Below are 20,775 nucleotides of genomic sequence, written 5' to 3' on the forward strand. Positions count from 1 at the left end.
AAAGCAAAACACTATAAGTAAATTTGATTTTTGGGCAGTTACTAATTATCTCAAAGAAAATTGCTTTAAAATTATAATTATAATTTTGGATTATTTCTTGTCATGAAAATGTCCCAAAATCATGCCTGGATACATAATTATCATTTATAATATTTCTTATCATGAAAATGTCCCAAAATTGCTTCTGGATATATTTTCAAGCATAAAAATTAAGGATCCTTATCGGTGTTGATATGGGATAAATGAAAAGGGAAAAACACAACAAAAATCTTGCACCTTTGTCAAAAACAGACAAAGCAAGAATGACAATCATGATTATAGAAAAAGAAAAAGAAAAAGATGAAATAGGAAAGATAGAAATAAAGGAAAGACAATCAGGAAGAATGAGAATAGATCAAAATTCATATTTATTCCCTTTCAATTTACAATTATTTTTCCCCCATATTGTCTGATTGAATTTTTGTTGGATAAGTCTCATATTAATCTAATATTTTCAAGACCTTACTATAAGGGGGAAAAGATAGTATCTAACCATTTTTTTTTTTAAAGAAACAATTATTATCATAAAAATTGGGTTTCTATATAAAATTGGTGAAATCTAGTCTGGGTTTAATCTTCGCCTATACCAAAAACTGATTAGAGTCATGGTTTGATAATAAAAAGTTGTCATCAAGTTATACCTGGTGTAACTCTAAGTAATGTTATACCACCCAATAATTTTTTTACAGAATTCATATTTTGAAAATCTCACCGTTGAATTACATGTTCTATATGTTCTTAACATTCATGCAAATTTTCATGTCAATTGGATGTTATTTACCATTTAATCCATAAACTCATCTTTTATGTATTATTTTAAACTACAAAAACTTAAATTTAAACAATTGATTAATGACATGGCTATTAATCTTTGATCACCTTGAAATTTTGCAAGCATGAAGAATATACAAAAATAATGTAATCTAACGGTGAATTTGTCAAAATTCGCATCCAATTAAAAAGTATTGAGTGATGTAACATTGTTTAAAGTTATATCAGGTATAACTTGAACTCAATCTCTATATAAATATATATATATATATATATATTCACTATTCACTTTTCAGGACCCGTGAGGGGTATCAGGTGAGAGGTATTAGGAGCAACAGTAGCGCCAAATCCAGAAGAAATCAATTTGGTTTTAGAGCCGAAAGTAGTTTGGCATGTTGTACCAAAAGCAACCAGCAACATTAGTGAAGATAGGGCTAGTAAAGGTGACAAGTAAGGGCCTTTAGGTGAATATGACATGCCAAATGTATTCAAGAGAATCATTATTAGTGGAATAACAATAGTAATGTCTTTATTTGTACCATTGTTATTTGTTCCTCCCATCAAAATATCCATATATCATATTTGTTAGAAATATTCTAAGATATTTTAATTGTTTAATACAATAGATTATCACGGTTTTATTTATTTATTTTTATTCAGAATTTTAATCTACAAGGTCTACTTATGATAATTGTGTTATTTTTATTATTAGACTAAAACACTAATTGATTTTTGATATATGCTGAGATTGAACCCCAAATCTCCTATCCAATTATTAGAGATTTCCCATGTACTCTGGGTGGATCTAAACTTCTAAAGGGTCCACCAAAATCCTCCTTCTCCTGCACGCACTCACAGAGATATATGCAACTGGGTATTTGTCCCCAGCAAGCACATTGCGTGTAGTTAATCCCTTAGCTCCCTCATCTTCACGAATCACAAGGCCTTCATCTCTGCAACAGTTTTTTGATACGCATGGTTCAACCTTTGTATGTGCCTGCTCATATGCACGAATAATTATTGGATCTTATTCCACACGCAAAATGCCTGCAACAAGTTGAACATCCACGTGCATTGTATGCACGCTCAAGCAGCCAACACAAAAAAAGTCATATTATGGAAGAGGTACAGCCCTATGTATGCAAACATGTCAGGTAATTTATACACAAAAAAAAACAGGATATTTAACAAGGATTATTAGATAGAGTGCCTTACCAGGAGCCCATTCAAATAGCCATCAAATATAATCCGGTTCCAGCTATCAAAGCATGAATGGATAGAAAACCCTGCCTTTGGTATTTGCCCATTCGAAGTGATTGTTATGACAAGAAATAAAAGATAAACCCAGTCAATGTAAAGAGCAATTTAGTAATAAAAAAAAATTATAAATCATTTCATACACCAAATAATACCTTGACTTAGTTCTCTCTCTCTCTCTCTCCTACCTAGTACCTACCAATGACCTTTCATAGATTTCGCAAAAATGAGAGCTTTATGCATTGGTTACTGTCTTTTTTATTTTATAAAGCATAAGTTAATTAGACTAGTAGTTACATTTCATAAGAGGGGTTGTTAAAACAAAAAAGCAATAGACAGCTTTCATATTAGTTTGCAAATTCTCAGCATTGAAGGTCGGTATTTCATTCCTAGCCTCGCTTGGTTTCTTCTGTGCTCTAAAAAGAATAAATTTAAGGTCCAATTAGTTCAAAATGGACTGTATTGGACCAAAGTGGATCAAGTAAGACCAAATTGGACCAAATGAGATCATAGTGGACTGAATGGACCCATCAAAGTAGTCCAAAGTGACGCTTTAGCTTTTAGATTTTATTCTATAGATTACTACATTGGGCTTCTCAAGTTAACCACGCATCATCCCCTCAAAAAAAGAAAAGAAAAGTTAACCATGCTTCATATCACGCCATGTTTACTTAGGACCTGTTTTGTACCCTTCGTCCACAAGAATCTTTTGGCCTTGGCATGTCTTAGTTTCTATCATATTGAACATTATCTTGGAAGTTGGAACCACCATCACTACATTTATAAATGGTGGTTCGCATTAAATGAGAGTATGAGTCCACTATTTAAAAGCTTGAAATGCACCCAAAGGGAGAATTATAATTTTTTTTAAAGATCAAATTAGAACCGTGAGACCACATCTTGTCTAAAACTCATTGGTGTTTAAGTATGATATTAAAAAATAATCATTATAAAACTAACGTTATAGATTCAAATTCTCTCGTATCCATAAATAAAAATAGATATGTTGCACAAAGTCGCTCCAATAATATCGAATAGCAAAGTTGACTTAGCACAACCATAGCATTGTCAAATCTCAAATTGCACTAAGAGATTCTAGAATTTTCTTTTTTTCAAAAGACGTCTTACGTACTAAAAAAAAAAAAAAATTGAAGTGTGATCCAGCCTACAGAGCAGCTTTCATACAAAATTTCCTGCAGATCAGATTGCCTGCTACAGTCAACCTCCCCAACACATTTCCCCCCCTGCAACCATATAAGCATTATAAAGGAGAAGGGATAGGGAAGATAGACTGAAGTAAACCACATAATAATCTTTTAAAAGTGGATACAAAATTATTAAAGCTATTTCCAAACTCCCGGGGTATGCAGATACATCACAGCAAGCAGTAGAAGTAGCAACAGCAGCAGCAACATAATGGCTTTGCTCCCGTTCGAGATTAGCAATGAATCCATCAGAATATGTGTACCATGTCATAAGCAAATCTTCAGATGTCAAGGAAAGTAGTAAAAAATATATATATGTATATATATAAACCAACCAAAAAAATGTATCAGCAACAAGACTAAATGAATTGAACTAATAATTTTGGATCTTCAAGAAATTGCTGTAGGATTGTTTTAGTAGATACCAGCACTCTAGCACTATATCCTGCCATCATGATTGACATGTGGCTGGGGGAAAAAAGCTTCAGAATAATTATGCCAAACGTCAAGCAGCCTGAGTTGGGAGCTTCCTAAGGTATCTGATTTTCATCGCTTTTGAAATTGGAATTGCTAGAGAAATTTTACTCAAAGCCCTTTAGCACCACCCTTATGAGCCCAACATTGTTAATTGGTTGTTGATTCTAGCAACACTAGAAAGCACAAGAAAAATTTTCACATAGAGAAGGTTAGATAGTCCATGTTCTGATTTATAATCTCAACACTAACACCATGTTATTACTAGTAATTGTCTCAGTGTATTAGAAAGGATACGTCCAGAAAAGTACGAAGGACTGCAAAAGAAAAAAAGAATATGTTAAGAAAACATTAAAAATTTGGAATTACACAGTAATGTTGATATGTTATACATGAATAAGTCCCAAGTAACATAACATAAATCAACATCTAAATGGCCACAGCTTTCATTTTATTCCCTCCTTGGGCCATATCCCAAGGAAGCCATTCTCTTAATCTCTTCAATTTAGCATTTATTAAATAATCTTTTTCAGTAATCAAAATTTCTGAGCTCCAAGCACAAATAAGACAAGCTGTGTCAGTAAGATAATAAACATTTTTTCATCAATTCTCAGCCAAAAAGGAAAAATCTTCAGTCAGAAATAAAATTCTCTATAAATCATTGGAAGAAAATGTATTGGGCAACTACCAACCAGGCAAGCCATGGAAACAGAAAAGCTCTTTTTAATGAACTAATATCAAAGAATAATTGAAGGCAGATATTTTACATGATTAAACTATAACCAAACTTAAGTAGCTTCCTTGGCCTAACATCATTCACATGAATTTGCAAAAAGAGAAAAAAACAATAGAGTACTCAATCAAATAGAAGAAATCCTACAAGATTATTTGCTTTAGAGGGGGCTAGAAGGAATTATGCTCACATTTCAAATAATTTCAGAAATTTTCTAATTAGCCGGGTTTGGATCACTTTAAAAATCAGAAACATGTAGAAAATCGCACACTACATCTTAGAAAAGTAAGATCATGCCTGTTGACTGTTAAGCCCCCCCTACCACTTTTCTAAACCCTTAACTGATGTAATATGTCAAAATAAGAGTGAATCAATGCAAAGTACAAAATACGACATTTTAAAATAAAATTACAAAAACTAGACAGAAAATGCTATGAAAGAGCTAAGCCCTATGGTAACACATCAGGAAGTTTATACCAAAAAAAGAAAAAAAAATATTAACAAGCACTATTAGATAAAGAGACATACCATGAGCCCGCTCAAAAAGCCATCAAATATAACCCGGTTCCAGCTATCAAAGTATGAATGGATTGAAAACCCTGACTTTGCTATTAGCCCAACTGAAGTGATTGCCATGACAAGGAAATAGAAGATAAACCCAGTCAAGCTTGTGAAACCTAATATTCCAGCAATGACCCCACCAATGATTGACAGAAAAGTCCGGCTGCACAAAAAGTTAAATGCTCAGATTCTACCTACAAGCACAACACTTGCAAATCATTTTTTCATTTTTATTTTTAGGTCACATTTTGTTGCATTGACGGTGCTCTGAGGCACCAAATCCTAAATAGAATTTCGATTGTGCTATATGTAATATGATACACCAACAATCTTTCATTAAACTCATTGCATAGGGAAAAAAAATCATCCCCTCAAGCATTATTAAGACAATTCTTAACATAATTTAAGTGTTAAGTTTCCTTTGGTTTTTTTTTTTTGGCTAAAATACAATTTACACTCTCTAGACTTGAGGTTGCTTCTAAATTGGTTCCTTAACTATGAAAACTTGTAATTTACACTCTTGAATATTACAACAATATCAATGTGCACATTTTGTCAACATCAGTTAGAATCTTGTAGTTAATCTAAAGAAATGATTTTGTTTTGGACAGAAAAATACTAATATTAAAAACATCATTTTTAGGCATCGGTGGGTTAACAATGAATATATGATGGACCATAATGGAGTACATTAACATAGTTGTAATGGTCGAGCATCTAAATTGTTGGGTCTGAAAGTTGATGGACACCCAAACTTAAACTTAGGATGTAAAGGGACAATAAACCAAGCCTCCAAATATTCGGGGTTAGCTATGGATCCTTGACAAATTAGTTAGGATTAGGCATATGTATTTTTTTCATCACATTCTATTCTATGCGAAGTCATGGACAATGTAATGCGCACTTTAGCAACAAAAAAAAAAAAATTATAAATCACTTCATACACCAAATAATGCCCTGCCTTAGTTCTCCTCTCTCTCTCTCTATCTCTCTCACACACAGACACACACACACACACACACAAACCCTTCCTACTAATCACCTCTGGTAGATTCCGCAAAAAATGATAACTTTGTGCATTGGTGACGACTTTTTTATTTTATAAAGCATAAGTGAATTAGACTAATAGTTACATTTTCATAAGAGGGGTTGTGAAAACAAACCTGTAATAGATAGCTTTCATATTAGTCTGCAAATTCTCAGCATTGAAGGTTGGTATTTCATTGGTGGCCTCACCTGATTTCTTCTCTCTTCTACTTGATTCACTATGTCCTGCCATACCTTCCTAAACACACACACATAAAACGAGGAAACACTACTAATCAATCAGACAGATCTGTGAATATAAGGAAGAATTCCTTACAAAACAAAGAGTATAACATCGATTACAAAAATAGAAGACTAAACAGTTAGATCAAAGAATGATAACCAACTAAATTAAACACACACAAAAAGAGAGATACCTCTACGGTTATTGGAGATCGGAGAGAGAAGTATCAAATAAACTCACTACCCTTTTTCAACTAGGACTTGCCGTCAAGACTCAGGACCCGAATATTATATATACACTAAATATTCGGGTCGGGTTCAATTGCAAAAATACCCGAATTAAACCGACCCGAAAAGCACGCGATCAACTACTTAACGGCGTTATCTTTTGTTTGTGTTTGTGTTTGTGTTTTTTTTGAAAAGGGCTACGTCCACAATATTTTTACAATATTTTTACAACAAATCATAGGTAGTTAGTTGTTATTGGTTCAAATTTGAACCTAACACTAAAATTACTTTTTTGCCCCAACAATAACAACCAGTAACATCCTGCCACTTAGAATTTGTTGTAAAAATGTTGTAAAAATATTGTAGACATACCATTTCTCTTTTTTTTTTTTTTTTCTGTGTCAGTCAGCATTTTTCGCTCTCAGATTCTCTTCGCTTTCCTTAAACCCTGTCTGGGAAGTGGGAACCTTAGACTTTGATCTACAGAGAACTCTGAGGTACGTTTTCCGTACAAAAAAGATTGTAACTTTCAAAGTTTCTGTCACATAATTCGATATTTTGTGTTTTGGGTTTTCATTTCTTGAATTGAAGAACTTGCTTGAGCTACGGTTTTGTACAAAAAGAAGAAAAAGATTGTATCTTCTGGGTTTTTCTGTTGCATAAATCAATTTTTTTTTTCTTTTTTGGGGTTTTGGATTTTCATTAGTTGAATAAATGTATTTGAAAGAAGGGTGTTCCTTATTGTTGAAAGTCCACAAACCTTCAATCCCATTTGTGCTAAACACAAACCCAATTCTCAATCCCACCAAACCCCAAGTTGAACAAAGCCCACCCCTCGTCAGAGAAAACGACGTTGTAAACAGGTTGAGTCGCGAGCGTGACATAGTTATGGCCTTGGAGTATTTCAAGTCCATAGCCAATTCAGGAACTTTCAAACACACCCCATTAACGTACCGGACTATGATCGAAAAACTCAGTTGGGAAAACGATCAAACAGATGGTGTGCAATACCTATTGCACCAAATGAAGTTGGAGGGAATTCACTGCTCCGAGGACTTGTTTGTGGGTGTGATAAAATGTTTTTGCCGAGCTGGGTTGGCCGAGCAAGCGTTGAAGACTTTTTATAGGATTAGGGAATTTGGGTGCAAGCCGACAGTGAAGATATACAATCATGTTTTGGATGCATTGCTTAGTGAAGATAGGTTTCAGATGATTAATCCGATATATAGTAATATGAAGAGAGATGGGATGGAGCCGAATGTGTTTACATATAACATTCTTTTGAAGGCATTGTGTAAGAAGGATAGGGTTGATAGTGCTTGCAAGTTGCTTGTGGAAATGTCAAGTAAAGGGTGCTCTCCTGATGTTGTGAGCTATACTACTGTAGTGTCTGCATTGTGCAAGCATGGTAAGGTGGAGAAAGCAAGGGATCTTGTCATGAGGTTTGAACCCAACACTGCAGTTTATAATGCATTGATAAATGGGGTTTGCAGGGAATACAAGTTTGAGGAGGCATTTGGGTTGTTATCTGAGATGGTGGATAAGGGAGTTGATGCTAATGTCATCACATACTCAACAGTTATTAGTTCTCTTTGTGATGTGGGGAATATTGGGTTGTGTCTTGCAGTTTTGGCCCAAATGTTTAGAAGAGGATGTACTCCCAATATTTACACATTTAGTTCCTTAATAAAGGGACATTTCTTAGGAGGGAGGCAGTATGAAGCTCTTGAATTGTGGAATCGAATGATTCAGGAGGGATCTGTGCCCAATGTTGTTGCATACAATATTCTAATACATGGTCTCTGCTCCAATGGGAATATGGGTAAAGCTGTATCTGTTTGCAATGAAATGGAGAGAAATGGCTGTCCTCCCAATGTGACTACATATAGCACTCTTATTGATGGCTTTGCAAAATCTGGAAACTTGGTTGGTGCATCTGAGACATGGAACAAGATGATAGCCCATGGTTGTCATCCAAATGCTGTGGTGTATACCTGCATGGTAGATGTCCTCTCAAGGAATTCTATGTTCAACCAAGCTTATTTTCTTATAGAGAATATGAATACTGAAGCTTGTCTGCCAAATACGGTTACATTCAATGCTTTTATCAAAGGGTTATGTGACAGTGGAAGAATAGACAGGGCTCTTAAAGTGCTTGGTCAGATGGAGAGATGTGGGTGTTTTCCGAACATCACAACATATAATGAGCTCTTGGATGGTCTCTTTAAAGTAAACAGATTCAGAGAAGCTTTTGCGCTTGCTAGGGAGATAGAAGAGAGTGGGATTGGGCAGAATTTGGTGACTTATAATACCATTTTGTATGGATTTTGTCTTGCTGGTATGCCTCATGAGACTTTGCAGCTTCTTGGGAAAATGCTTCTAGGGGGGATAAAGCCTGATGGCATTACATATAACATAATAATTTATGCCTACTGTAAGCAGGGAAAGGTTAAGTCTGCCATCAAAGTTTTGAACAGAAATAGTTCAGCAGAAGAGTGGCATCCAGACATAATAACGTACACTACTCTTATATGGGGGATCTCTAATTGGTTAGGCATTGAAGAAGCCATTGTTTTTCTTCACAAGATGTTAAATGAAGGAATCTACCCCAACCTTACCACCTGGAATGTGTTAGTCCGCTGTTTCTTTAGCAACTTTGGTCATATGAGGCCAATTCACATTCTAGATGATATCCTGGGTAATGGATTAGATACATGAGTTTGGATGTTTTTTCAGAAAGTGAATAGCAAAAAAAAAAAAATTGTTGGCCAAAACATCAGTCAAATGCAACAGACACTAAAATTGACTGAAAATTTGAACTATTGGTGATCTTCTTGCTGGACATATGTTTGGTATTTGCATCCTATCTCCTTGCTTCAAACTACAAGTGGTCAACCAAGATTAGTAGAAGGGATCCATAAAGCTGACCTGAATGTCTGTTCTATAAAATATTTGCTGGAGCATTTTTTGTATTGCACAGAATCCCTCAGATGTTGGATTAAAATTTTTTGAATGGATAGAATAAGCGGAAGCCAACTTGGCATGGTGTTGACAGAGGATTTTCTCATTTTCTTGGACCACAGGTATAGATTATGTATTCTCTTTGCATAAAGGTTCATATTTTAAAGTGGTATGTAATTGTCATTGTTTAAATACCTTGTAGTATGTTTCGCTGGTTATGATTTTTACATATACCACTACAATGACATTTTTTGGTGGATAGGCAATACAATGACATACTAAATTTTAATCGTACTTTCTATAGCCTGTGTTCCTGGAGCTCTTGCTTTCCATATTTCATTTTAATTTTTTATTTGAGTGATAATATATCATTAAAATGCAGTTTTGACATTGCTTTGTGGCAAAGTTGAAGGTTAGCCTGTAATCTAGGAGAAGTATCTTGTGCATAATTCCTCTTACAATATGTGGTTTCCATATAACTTTTGGTAAATTAACCACTGGCTCTTGCTTAGAAGAAATTGCTTAAGGTGATCGTTTGAATTAGGAATCTAAGCTTTTGAACACATTGAATACACATAACACAATATTTCCTTTATCACATTATTAAAGTGAAAACTTCATATTCATGTAGGACCACAGGGTAATTGAAACCTATTGTGAATTCAGCAACACCTAGCTAAAATAGTATTCTAGTAAACTTTAGACAAATGGGCTCCCTTTGGATAGAAACCCTCAGGTCTGCTCTCATCGCCACTCCCATATGCAATTCTCAATATCTCCTTGGATGTTCTGTCACGTGCAGCTGAGTATTTGTCCACAGCAAGCACATTGCCTGTAGTTAATCCCTGAGCGCCCTCATCCTCACGAACCACTAGGTCTTCATCTTTTACACCTACATTTCCTAGCTTATTCCTGAGCTTTGAAAAGTGACTTGTAAAATCTGTAACAGTTTTCCCATATGACTCAACCTTGGTATTTGCTTGCTCATATAGCAATAGAAGAATAACTGTATCTGGGCCTGATTCCACAGCCAAAAGGCAGTAACAAGCTGAGCATTCACATGCATGCACAAGCAGCCAATACAAAACAGTCATTCTTATAGTATTATTAGTCAATAACCCTGTGACATGCACGAAAAAGTTCAACAAATATGATATTCTCTTTTTATTTTTATTTTTATTTCCAAAATATGGAATGATAGTTTAATAGGCTATATTATTGATTATGATTGTATTTGTATATGAAAAATTGATTGTTCTACTATTTAAAGAAAGGGTTAGGATGTGGAAATATTCTAACGGATGACGTAAGTATAGGAGGTTTTATATAGAATTCTTATTTAATTTAAATTGAATTCAAAAATATATATTATAGAATAATGACCTGGAAAATAATGGGCTTTGAAGTCAATAAAAAGTCATATGGCTTTCATATATATTATAAATATAAGCTACTAACAAGCTTACTACAAAAAGTTTACAAACTAACGCAACAGTGAATATGATTGGTTCTGCTTTCACAATTCAATAAAAAAAAATATTTAAATTACTTTTTTGTTATTATTGACACGTCAATTTGTAAAGTTTACATGTGAAATTTCTAGTATCTTAAACATCTCTTGTTTATAACTTTCATTTGTATAGGGATAGACTTGATTGTCAAAGTTGAGGCTTACCCTATTAGACTTAGAGTCATGGAGTTCGACACTTGCTCCAGCATACGTGGTGAGCCCAACATAGGGGATAAGATTGGGGTTTGGCACTTGCCCCAACATACCCAGTGAGCCCAACATAGGTAATAAGCTAAAAATGCGAGGATAAAGTTAAGTCCATTACTATAAGGGTCAAAGAGGGACCAATTGTGTTTCAAATGCCCTATCAATCACCTTAGCAAATGATTTAGCACTCAAATTCAACAATGGCCTTGGGACCCTTAACTGTACTTTGAATCACCATGCATCAAGAACTTATGTAGCACCATTAGCACTTTGGTTGTGATGCACTAATTGCTACTAAGCCAATTTAATAGAGAGGAAAATGATGAAGTACTACTTATTTTACTACAACAAGTTTACAAACTTCTTGGATTATAGATTGACCATAGTTAATTAATCTAATTACCCAAGTTGATTAATTAGTCAAATTACATACAAATCAGATTAATGCACAATCAAATCACCAAACTAAACTAAGTGCAGCAAAAAATCAGTTTGACACAACAATTTAACCACGATGGGGAAAACGCAAAACCCCACCAAGTGAATTTCAATTCACCACTCTTGAAAAATCCACTAACAAGAAAAAATAGTTACATGCACAATGAATCATACCCTATAGGCCTATGCCGAAGTACATACCTAGAGTAGAACCTACTGAGCTCTACCAATCTTATCACCAATCCCTAACTAGACTTGATATTGTAGAAGAGTTTTCCTTTGCATGAATCACCCTATTCATTATTAACTCCATAGCAACCTTTTTGATTGTTGTAACTTTGCAGAGTTCTTTAATCCATTCTTGGATGAACCGGAAGTAGCTTTGCACAAAACCCTAGGTGCACAAACGTTGTAGCAACTCCTGTCATGTATGTTTCTCTATGTCTGTGATGATGGTTGTAAAATATATCTTTTACAATGTTATGAATACCGTTTCAGACCCCGTTTCGGTTTGTCCATTAGAATGGAATATTTCGATACCGGCCTATTTCGGCGTACCGTTTCAGAGTGTTTTGGGGTTACGTTATTTTATAATATATATATATATATATATATATATATATATATATATATATTATTAATAAAAAAAAACCTATATAAATTATTAAGGGTTTTAAAAAAGTTATAAGTACATATTTCAACTAATATGTAATCTTTAAGCTGAAATAATAATAATAATAATAATAATAATAATAATAATAATAAGTATCAATTCAATCATTTATAAAATATAATAAGAGTAATAATATGAAGAAAAAAAATTGATGTTAATACTTAATATTAGTAGTTGGAGGTTGGTACAGTGGAAGAGGGTAAAGGCTGAAACATTTATTTTTATTGTTAGTCACGTGGGGCTTACAAAAACAAAACAAAGAAAAAATTTAAATTTTAAAACATAGGTGACAAAAGAGGAGTATGTGGGCTAGCAAAAACTAAACAAATAAAAAATTTAAAACAAAGGACATAGCATTTAAGGATGAGTAAAGAGGCTGACAAATAGTCACATACATTACCTGTACAGCACACAAATAAAAAAGGAAAGGCAAACTGGTAGCCAGCAGCAGGACCGAAACACACTAGAAGAAAAATCAAAAAGAGAAGAAGAAGGGTCTGAAACCCACCAAAGGAAGAAGAAAAAGAAGAAGAAGAAGAAGAAGGGTCTGAAACCCAGAAGAAGAAGAAAAAAAAAAAAACAAAAAAAAACAAGAAGCAGAATGGTCCGTAACCAAGAAGAAGAAGAAGAAGGTATGATTTTTTTTTTTAAGCCAAAATCTGGTATCGGCTGAAATTTGTATTTCAGCCGAAATTGGCCGAAATAGCCGGAACACCTCGAAATAGGCCGAAATTTGACCTAAGGTGGAACAGGGGTATTATGGTGCCGGTTTGCATGCCAGAACGAAATATTCTGGCCATTCCGACCGGAACGGAACGAAATCAATAACAATGATCTTTTATATGCTTTAGACCCATAGTGCATGAATTCCTAGAAAACCAAGTCATCATGGACTGAAAATAGAACTTTAACCTTCAGTCTTCCTGGGAAAACTCGATAGATCAAGAGGTGTCGAGCATAGTATTGAGATTCATTAATTCTTTATAAATTGACAGGTATCGAGCTAGGTATCAAGACCAAAGGTTCAGCTTTTCTTGAGCAGTCTTGTGCCTTTAATCATACCACTTGTTTAAATCCAAGATTTTCTTGAACACACTAGAAACTAAGACTCAAATACATGATCTCGGATATGCTAAAACATAAAAATATGACCTTTACAAAATTGATACCCATATATATAAAAAAAAAGTTAAAAAACTAACATGACAATATCAACAAATGTGATATCTCTAACATTAGTGTGAAAGAAAATAAATATTATGTTAAGGACATATTTTATGTAGTTGGCTAATCCTTTGACAAAACGCATTTTACTTGTATTTGAGTAGATTTAGGATGTGTTTAATATTCAAAGAACATGTTGTTCAAAGTTTAGTATTAAAGTCATGAAGATTGGACCAAGAAACAAGTGACGAAAAGGTGTTTACTAAAGTTGGACACCTGCTGGACACCTGCGGATAGTTGCTAAACAGTTGCTCGATAGATAGATATCTATTGAGGTTTAATGAAGCTCAACAGATGCTATCTATCGAGGCTATCTATCGAGGTTATGAAAATCAGAATTTTCAGATCTGATTTTTGGGTCAGGCTTTTGTATTTGTGTAGGGTTTCTTTTCTCACAACCCTAAGAATATATAAGGCGTATTTTAGAGGTCGTCACATAAGATAATACAAGGAGAACATATGCAAAAGGTGACCGAAGCCTTATTCTCTCAAAAAGAAGCTACTGCGTCTTTGCGCCTTAGGGTTTTGGTAACCAAGTGCTTCTTGATCTTTATTGTTGATGAAGTGAAGAACTTTGCAACTAACATTCTTCTTTCTCAAGTTAGTAAATGAGTCACGTATTGGGATTTGTGCAAAGGAGTGAGTCACGACTGGGATCCGTGTATCAAAGGATGGCGTTCATATATTGAAGAGTTTAGAGGTTTTGAAGCGATAGAAGGTTTCTGCTGTGAGTTCATCTATGAGGATTGTAGAGTTTAGGGACAAAGGTTTTGTACTAGATCTGAAACTCTCTCTTTACTATAATGAATTGCTTTTTGGAAAGGTTTCCCCCCAGGTTTTTTATTAGTGAAACTGGTTGGTTTCATTGGTTTTCCTAAGTCGTCATATCTTGTCTTATTTATTTTTCCGCTGCACTTAGTTTTGACATAATATTGATGTTTGTTTGTTTTAACAAGTTTTATGCATAATAAATCTAATTAACAACTTGGATTTAAAACTTGTTAATTCTATCAACCGGGGTCTAAATTTCCCAACAAGTGGTATCAGAGCGGGCACACTCTGATTAGGTTTTAATCTTTGCTGTGTGATCCATTGACCCTTGTTGTCATGGAAACTCTTGATTGTTTTGATTTGCATGATCTTGTGTTGAATGATGATGATGATGATATTCATGATGCCTATTGCAAGCTTTATAATTTTTGTATGAAATCTCTTGAATGTTCTACAAAATTAAAAGCTAAATTTAAAAAGGTCAAGCTTGAAAAAGATAATTTGATTGCAAAATTGGATGAAGCCAATAATTTGAATAAGAATTTTAAAAATCAAATTTTATCTCAAGTGGACAAAATTAAGAGTTTGGAAGAGTAACTAGTTGAATTTAAAACTGAAGTTGAAAAATTAACTAGTGCCAAACTTGTTGTTGAGCCTAACTCAAAAGAAAAAGATTTTTATATTCCCCCATTTAAAAGGAATAATGAAGAGTTGAAGGCTAATATTGCTAAAATAGACAAAGGTAAACAATCTGATGTTAACGGTGAAATTTCTAAACCTATGTCTAAAACTCCTAGGTTGAATAAAAATTCTAAATTTGTCCCTACTTGTCATCATTGTCATATTGTTGGTCATATTAGGCCAAATTGTCTGAAGTTGAGGTCTCTGTCAACCTCTAACGTTAGACCTCCTTCTAGGAAGCCGAGTAGCTCTAAAACTACTCATGTTTGTCACCATTGTGGTGCTTCCTGTCACACTCGGCCTAATTGTTTCAAGTTGTTTCCTCATAAGCGAGTGTCTAATAGGTCTCATCCTTTGTCTAAAGGCTCTGTACCTATTCTTAGCGAGTTATTAAAAGTTTTGAGCATTTTAACTCAATTTCAGGAGAATTCTAATTCCTCTATGTCCTTTAGTAGTCATACTAGGACACGTGCCTTTTCATTTTCACGGCCAAAGACTCGTGCTGTGTGGGTGATAAAGGATCCTAAGACTTAATTGTCTTTCTGTTTGTCCTCTGCTTTAATTCCTTCTATCTATAGTAGGACTCTCTTTGTTTGATTTCTTATATTCTTTTGAAATTATGCTTTCATGCATTTGCTTTTTTCTGTCACACTTTCATGCATATGCATCTTTCTTTCATGCTTTCATATTGTTTGATTGTTTTTGTAATTTTGTTTGGTTTTTATTTTGTTTTGTTTTCCAAAAAAACAAGGGGAAAAATTAGAAAAATACAAAAACAGTGTGTGTTTGTGTACATCGGTTCTTGTGAACTTTAAAATGGCCATTGAAACAGAGTTTTCTAAACTTTGTATCTCTTGTAGCTTAGATGAGCATCTCTATGCACAACTAAGCAAGAGAGCTTTGTGGCTCTTTGTTTGTGATGAGTAAGGTTAAGTGATCTCTTGTAATTAACACTCGTATCACTTTTTTTGATGGGTCGGACTAGAAAATCCTAAGAGAAATGCATAAATAACCATCTCACCACTATTACCCGCCAATCATGATATGACATCTGTATGCTTCGGCATAGCAAAAGTGCAATGTCAATGACATCTGTATGCTTTGGCATAGCAAAAGTGCAATGTCTTTCTGTGTAGGTGATAAAGGATCTTAAGACTTAATTGTCTTTCTGTTTGTCCTCTACTTTAATTCCTTCTATCTATAGTAGGACTCTCTTTGTTTGATTTCTTATATTCTTTTGAAATTATGCTTTCATGCATTTGCTTTTTTCTGTCACACTTTCATGCATATGCATCTTTCTTTCATGCTTTCATATTGTTTGATTGTTTTTGTAATTTTGTTTGGTTTTTATTTTGTTTTGTTTTCCAAAAAAAAAGGGAAAAAATTAGAAAAATACAAAAATAGTGTGTTTGTGTATATCGGTTTTTGTGAACTTTAAAATGGCCATTGAAACAGAGTTTTCTAAACTTTGTATCTCTTGTAGCTTAGATGAGCATCTCTATGCACAACTAAGCAAGAGAGCTTTGTGGCTCTTTGTTTGTGATGAGTAAGGTTAAGTGATCTCTTGTAATTAACACTTGTATCACTTTTTTTAACGGGTAGGACTAGAAAATCCTAAGAGAAAGGCATAAATAATCATCTCACCACTATTACCCGCTAATCATGATATGACATCTGTATGCTTCGGCATAGCAAAAGTGCAATGTCAAAAGTTTAACATAATTGGGTATTTCTTTTCTCTCTCTTGTATACCCATGCATGGTTTGCTTAACAAAAAGAAAATATGCAAAGAAAATAAAAGCAAAAAAGAATAAAATGCTTTAAATATGATTGCAAGCGTGTTTTCTAGGAGATGTGAGAGTTATAGGATGTACCTCAAATGTGATAGTTCCCATCAACCAGTTATGATTGTGTGTGAGTTAAAGTGATTTTCTCATATCTCAAATCGTCATAATATAGAGACACTTATGCAATCTTGCGATGTTTTCACACACAACACGCAATATTCTTTGCTACTCTCGATACATGTGTAGGTACAATGTGATTTGGCCCTCACAAGGTTTACATGCGTTGATGTATGCTCACTAAACTATTTTAACTTGTTTTTGAAATATAAAATTGGTTAGACTTGTTAGTGTGTGTGTGTGTGTGTGTGTGTGTGTTTTTGGGATCTCAAATGCTTAACTCTTTGTTGTTTGAGAGATGTTTTGAGAGGTTAAAATGTTGGGTGAATCTTTGGCTGAGTTGCATGTTTGATTGCATTCATATATAAGTTTTTCCTTTCTTGAAAAACTATTTTTAAGCCATCTCGACACCTTCTCGGCACCTCTCGACACCTTCTCGACACCTCTCGACACCTAGCTTATCTGTCGAGCTCTTATGTTGCATCTTATCGCAATCTCGACATCTCTCGATAGCTAGGTGGATCAATCGAGAAAGTTCATGTCCCCTCGATAGCTTCTCGATAGCTGTTCGATCCATCGAGGTCTGCTCGATAGCTTCTCGATACCTCTCAATCGATCGAGATCCTCTGCATGCATTTTTTTTTTCTTCATGTTTTGCATGTTTCTTTTATCTTGTCATCCATATCATATTGTTTTATTACATTCATGTTTCTCGAGTGAAGCTTTCTAGCTTCTTGTACCCATTGTCAATCGTGACAAAAAGGGGGAGAAATTGGAGAATTTGTGGTTTCTTTCTTTAAGATTCTACAAGTTAGGGGAAGAAATACATTCCTTTGTAAGGGGGAGATGTGATGATGTATGTTTTCTTCACCTATCTCTACATATGTTGTTTCTTTTCTATCTTTATACACATGTTTCTTTACTTGTATGCAATCTATTATTTCTATCTCACACTAAGATGCCTTGATGAGTTTTGTTTAAAGTGTTTCAGAAATACAGGTTGTCAAAGTCTTCCATGCCATAAACTCTCTTTTTGCAAAGTTTTTCAAGAGTTTGTGATAGGGTAGATTTTATTGTATTCAACAGGTGAGTATGAGTTGAGTGATCTATGATTTCTCTCATATGTTCATTTGTTTGTTGTGGTTTTGTCACGGATTGCCAAAGGGGGAGATTGTTAAGGATATATTTTATGTAGTTGGCTAATCCTTTGACAAAACGCACTTTACTTGTATTTGGGTAGATCTAGGATGTGTTTAATACTCAAAGAACATGTTGTTCAAAGTTTAGTATTAAAGCCATGAAAATTGGACCAAGAAACAAGTGACGAAAAGGTGTTTACTAAAGCTGGACACCTGCTAGACACCTGCGGATAGCTACTAGATAGCTGCTCAATAGATAGCTATCTATCGAGGTTTAATGAAACTCGACAGATGCTATCTATCGAGACTATCTATCGAGGTTACGAAAATCAAAATTTTCAGATCTGATTTTTGGGCCAGGCTTTTGTATTTGTGTAGGGTTTCTTTTCTCACAACCCTAGGCATATATAAAGCGTATTTTAGAGGCCGTCACATAAGAGAATACAAGGAGAACATATGCAAAAGGTGACCGAAACCTTATTCTTTCAAAAAGAAGCTACTGCGTCCTTGCGCCTTATGGTTTTGGTAACCAAGTGCTTCTTGATCTTTATTGCTGATGAAGTGAAGAACTTTGCAATCAACGTTCTTCTTTCTCAAGTTGGTGAGTGAGTCACGTATTGGAATTCGTGCAAAGGAGTGAGTCACGACTGGGATCCATGCATCAAAGGGTGGCGTTCATATATTGAAGAGTTCAGAAGTTCTGAAGCAGTAGAAGGTTTCTGCTGTGAGTTCATCTATAGGGATTGTAGAGTTTAGGGACAAAGGTTTTGTACTAGATCTGAAACTTCTTTTTACTATAGTAAATTGCTTTTCTGGAAGGTTTCCCTTCAGGTTTTTTACTGTGAAACTGGTTGGTTTTATTGGTTTTCCTGGGTCATCATATCTTATCTTATTTATTTTTCCGCTGCACTTAGTTTTGACATGATATTAATGTTTGTTTGTTTTAACAAGTTTTATGCATAATAAATCTAATTAACAACTTGGGTTTAAAACTTGTTAATTCTATCAACTGGGGGTCTAAATTTCCCAACATATTAGACATCAAACCTTAGGTGTCCAACTTCATGGAGTGCAAACTGCTTAATGACATCACAAGTAAAGTTGTCCATCTTTCCATGCTTACCGCCAATGGGTGTTGGACCTCCCAAGGTTAAATTTGGTGCAATTTTATCCAGGTCATATCCCAAAGCTCCATATAAGAAAAATTTAGCTTCAAGGTACTCTAAATTTAGTGTAAATTCCAAAAGATCAAAATCAACCTCTGGGATTGAGGAATCAAATTTTGCGGATTTAGAAGAGTAAGCTTTTGGAAGGAGGATAAGTAATGCAGTTGTGGTGATAGTGGGAGTAGATAGAAACATTATGTCATGGCTTTTTTTGATGCAAGTGATGTATGTTTGATTGACACTATAATCACTGTCTTTTATATAGAGTTTCTGGTTGGTATAGGAGTAGCATGGTTTCATTTCAAATGGAAAGGATCCTTAGGGGGTGCTGATATGGGATAAATGAAAAGGTAAAAACATAACTAAAATCTTGGACCTTTGTCAAAAGACAGGAAAGAAGAGAAAGAAAAATATTATAGAAAAAGAAAAAGATTAAAAAGGAAAGTTAATAAAGAAGAATGAGAATAAGATCAAAATTCATATTTTTCCGTTTCAATTACAATTGTTCATATTATTCAGTGCATTCTTTGATGCAAATTGGGCAAGAGTTCACATTTATCGAAGATCAACCACTAACTATTATTTTCTTCTTAGTTCTTCTCTGATTTCTTGGCAAAGCGAGAAACAGATTGTAGTGGCTTGCTCCAGTATTGAAGTGGAATGTCATGCCCTTCTCAAGGATTTAGGTGCGTTCACATCTTCTACCACTCCTCTTTATTTTTATAACTGGAGCGCCATTCAAATTGCTTACAATGATGTCTTCTATAAATGAATTAAACACATTGAGATTGATTGTCATTTTATCTGTCGTCATCTTGTCCATAGTGCTCTCGAGATGCTTTCTATCCCTTCTTAAGATCAACTTGCAAATATTTTCACTAAGTCAAGATGGTCTCCCCCACCCACATTGAGTTTGGGGAGGGTTGTAACATGTAATAGGCTTGTGAGCTTTAGGTTTGTCTTGTACACATAATTGTACTTGCCTCCTGTATTATTGCACTCTTGTAGTCTTGTATATTTTATTACTTGAGAAATAAAATACAATTATTTAGTATTTCTAACAATTGAAGCATTTTGTTCCTTCTTCCACAATATCAGAGCCACTTCTTCCACCGAGTGTAAAATTTTGCTTTGGCTGTTATGTCCTGTTTCTTTGGATAGAAAATGTGACAAATTTATGTTTTTGAGTTCTTTATAGAATCTAAGACTGAATTTTTTTAATGGGTTTTGGTTTCTGTAGTTACTGTTCAGACTGTGAAGGCAATTATAAAGCAACCCAACGTGATTCTTCGGTACTATAAAATGGATCTAGTTTTCATCTCATTGCCTTTTGGAATTATTTGTTCATTTTCTCAAATATTTTTGGGCGTGAATTTGATTTTGTTGGGAATGTGTTTGTTGTTTTAGCTCAATGAAATTTGTGAAGGCCAAGAGGTCTGGAAAGGGTGGGAACCACTATTAGGAGAGCGTTGGGTTGAAATTCAAGAGCATTGACTCAATTTTTTTTAATTTAAAACTTTATTTTATTGAATCCCAAATGAAAATAAGGAATGTAACAATTTCT

General features: G+C 34.3%; 2 protein-coding genes and 1 pseudogene across 4 annotated transcripts; 1 reads left to right on the top strand and 2 right to left on the bottom strand.

Annotated features, from left to right (window-relative positions):
- Positions 1 to 3,132: 3,132 nt before the first annotated feature.
- Positions 3,133 to 6,597, bottom strand: LOC142623273 (uncharacterized). Of its 2 annotated transcripts, none has more exons than XM_075796663.1 (5): positions 6,504 to 6,597; positions 6,204 to 6,325; positions 5,008 to 5,203; positions 4,044 to 4,063; positions 3,133 to 3,551 (listed from the first exon to the last, which is right to left on the bottom strand). In XM_075796663.1, exons 2-5 carry the CDS (start codon positions 6,317 to 6,319, stop codon positions 3,521 to 3,523), a joined length of 363 nt encoding a protein of 120 aa, XP_075652778.1. In that variant the 5' UTR covers positions 6,320 to 6,325; positions 6,504 to 6,597; the 3' UTR covers positions 3,133 to 3,520. The 2 variants fall into 2 exon arrangements, with proteins under 2 accessions (XP_075652778.1, XP_075652780.1); XM_075796665.1 differs by having other exon boundaries at positions 6,204 to 6,321; positions 6,504 to 6,575.
- A 349-nt stretch (positions 6,598 to 6,946) lies between these two features.
- On the top strand, positions 6,947 to 11,331 carry LOC142623886 (uncharacterized). 2 transcript variants are annotated; one of them, XR_012842238.1, is made up of 2 exons: positions 6,947 to 9,620; positions 11,142 to 11,331. XR_012842238.1 is itself a non-coding variant. In XM_075797368.1 (1 exon), the coding sequence occupies exon 1, from the start codon at positions 7,252 to 7,254 to the stop codon at positions 9,253 to 9,255; it is 2,004 nt and encodes a 667-aa protein (XP_075653483.1). In that variant the 5' UTR covers positions 6,947 to 7,251; the 3' UTR covers positions 9,256 to 9,761. The 2 variants fall into 2 exon arrangements, 1 of the variants encoding a protein (XP_075653483.1); XM_075797368.1 differs by lacking the exon at positions 11,142 to 11,331 and having other exon boundaries at positions 6,947 to 9,761.
- LOC142624920 (ferritin-like catalase Nec2) lies at positions 10,188 to 19,406 on the bottom strand (annotated as a pseudogene).
- Between the last annotated feature and the right edge of the window lie 1,369 nt (positions 19,407 to 20,775).

The sequence above is a fragment of the Castanea sativa genome, chromosome 2, assembly GCF_040712315.1.
Source record: "Castanea sativa cultivar Marrone di Chiusa Pesio chromosome 2, ASM4071231v1".
Classification (NCBI taxonomy): Eukaryota; Viridiplantae; Streptophyta; class Magnoliopsida; order Fagales; family Fagaceae; genus Castanea; species Castanea sativa.

Coding starts and splice junctions, on each gene's coding strand:
- LOC142623886 (XM_075797368.1), top strand. CDS start 7,252: ATGTATTTGAAAGAAGGGTGTTCCTTATTGTTGAAAGTCCACAAACCT.
- LOC142623273 (XM_075796663.1), bottom strand. CDS start 6,319: ATGGCAGGACATAGTGAATCAAGTAGAAGAGAGAAGAAATCAGGTGAG. Junction 4,064..5,007: donor GCTTTTTGAGCGGGCTCATG/GTATGTCTCTTT, acceptor TTTCTTTTGCAG/TCCTTCGTACTTTTCTGGAC. Junction 3,552..4,043: donor TCCTTCGTACTTTTCTGGAC/GTATCCTTTCTA, acceptor TGACATCTGAAG/ATTTGCTTATGACATGGTAC.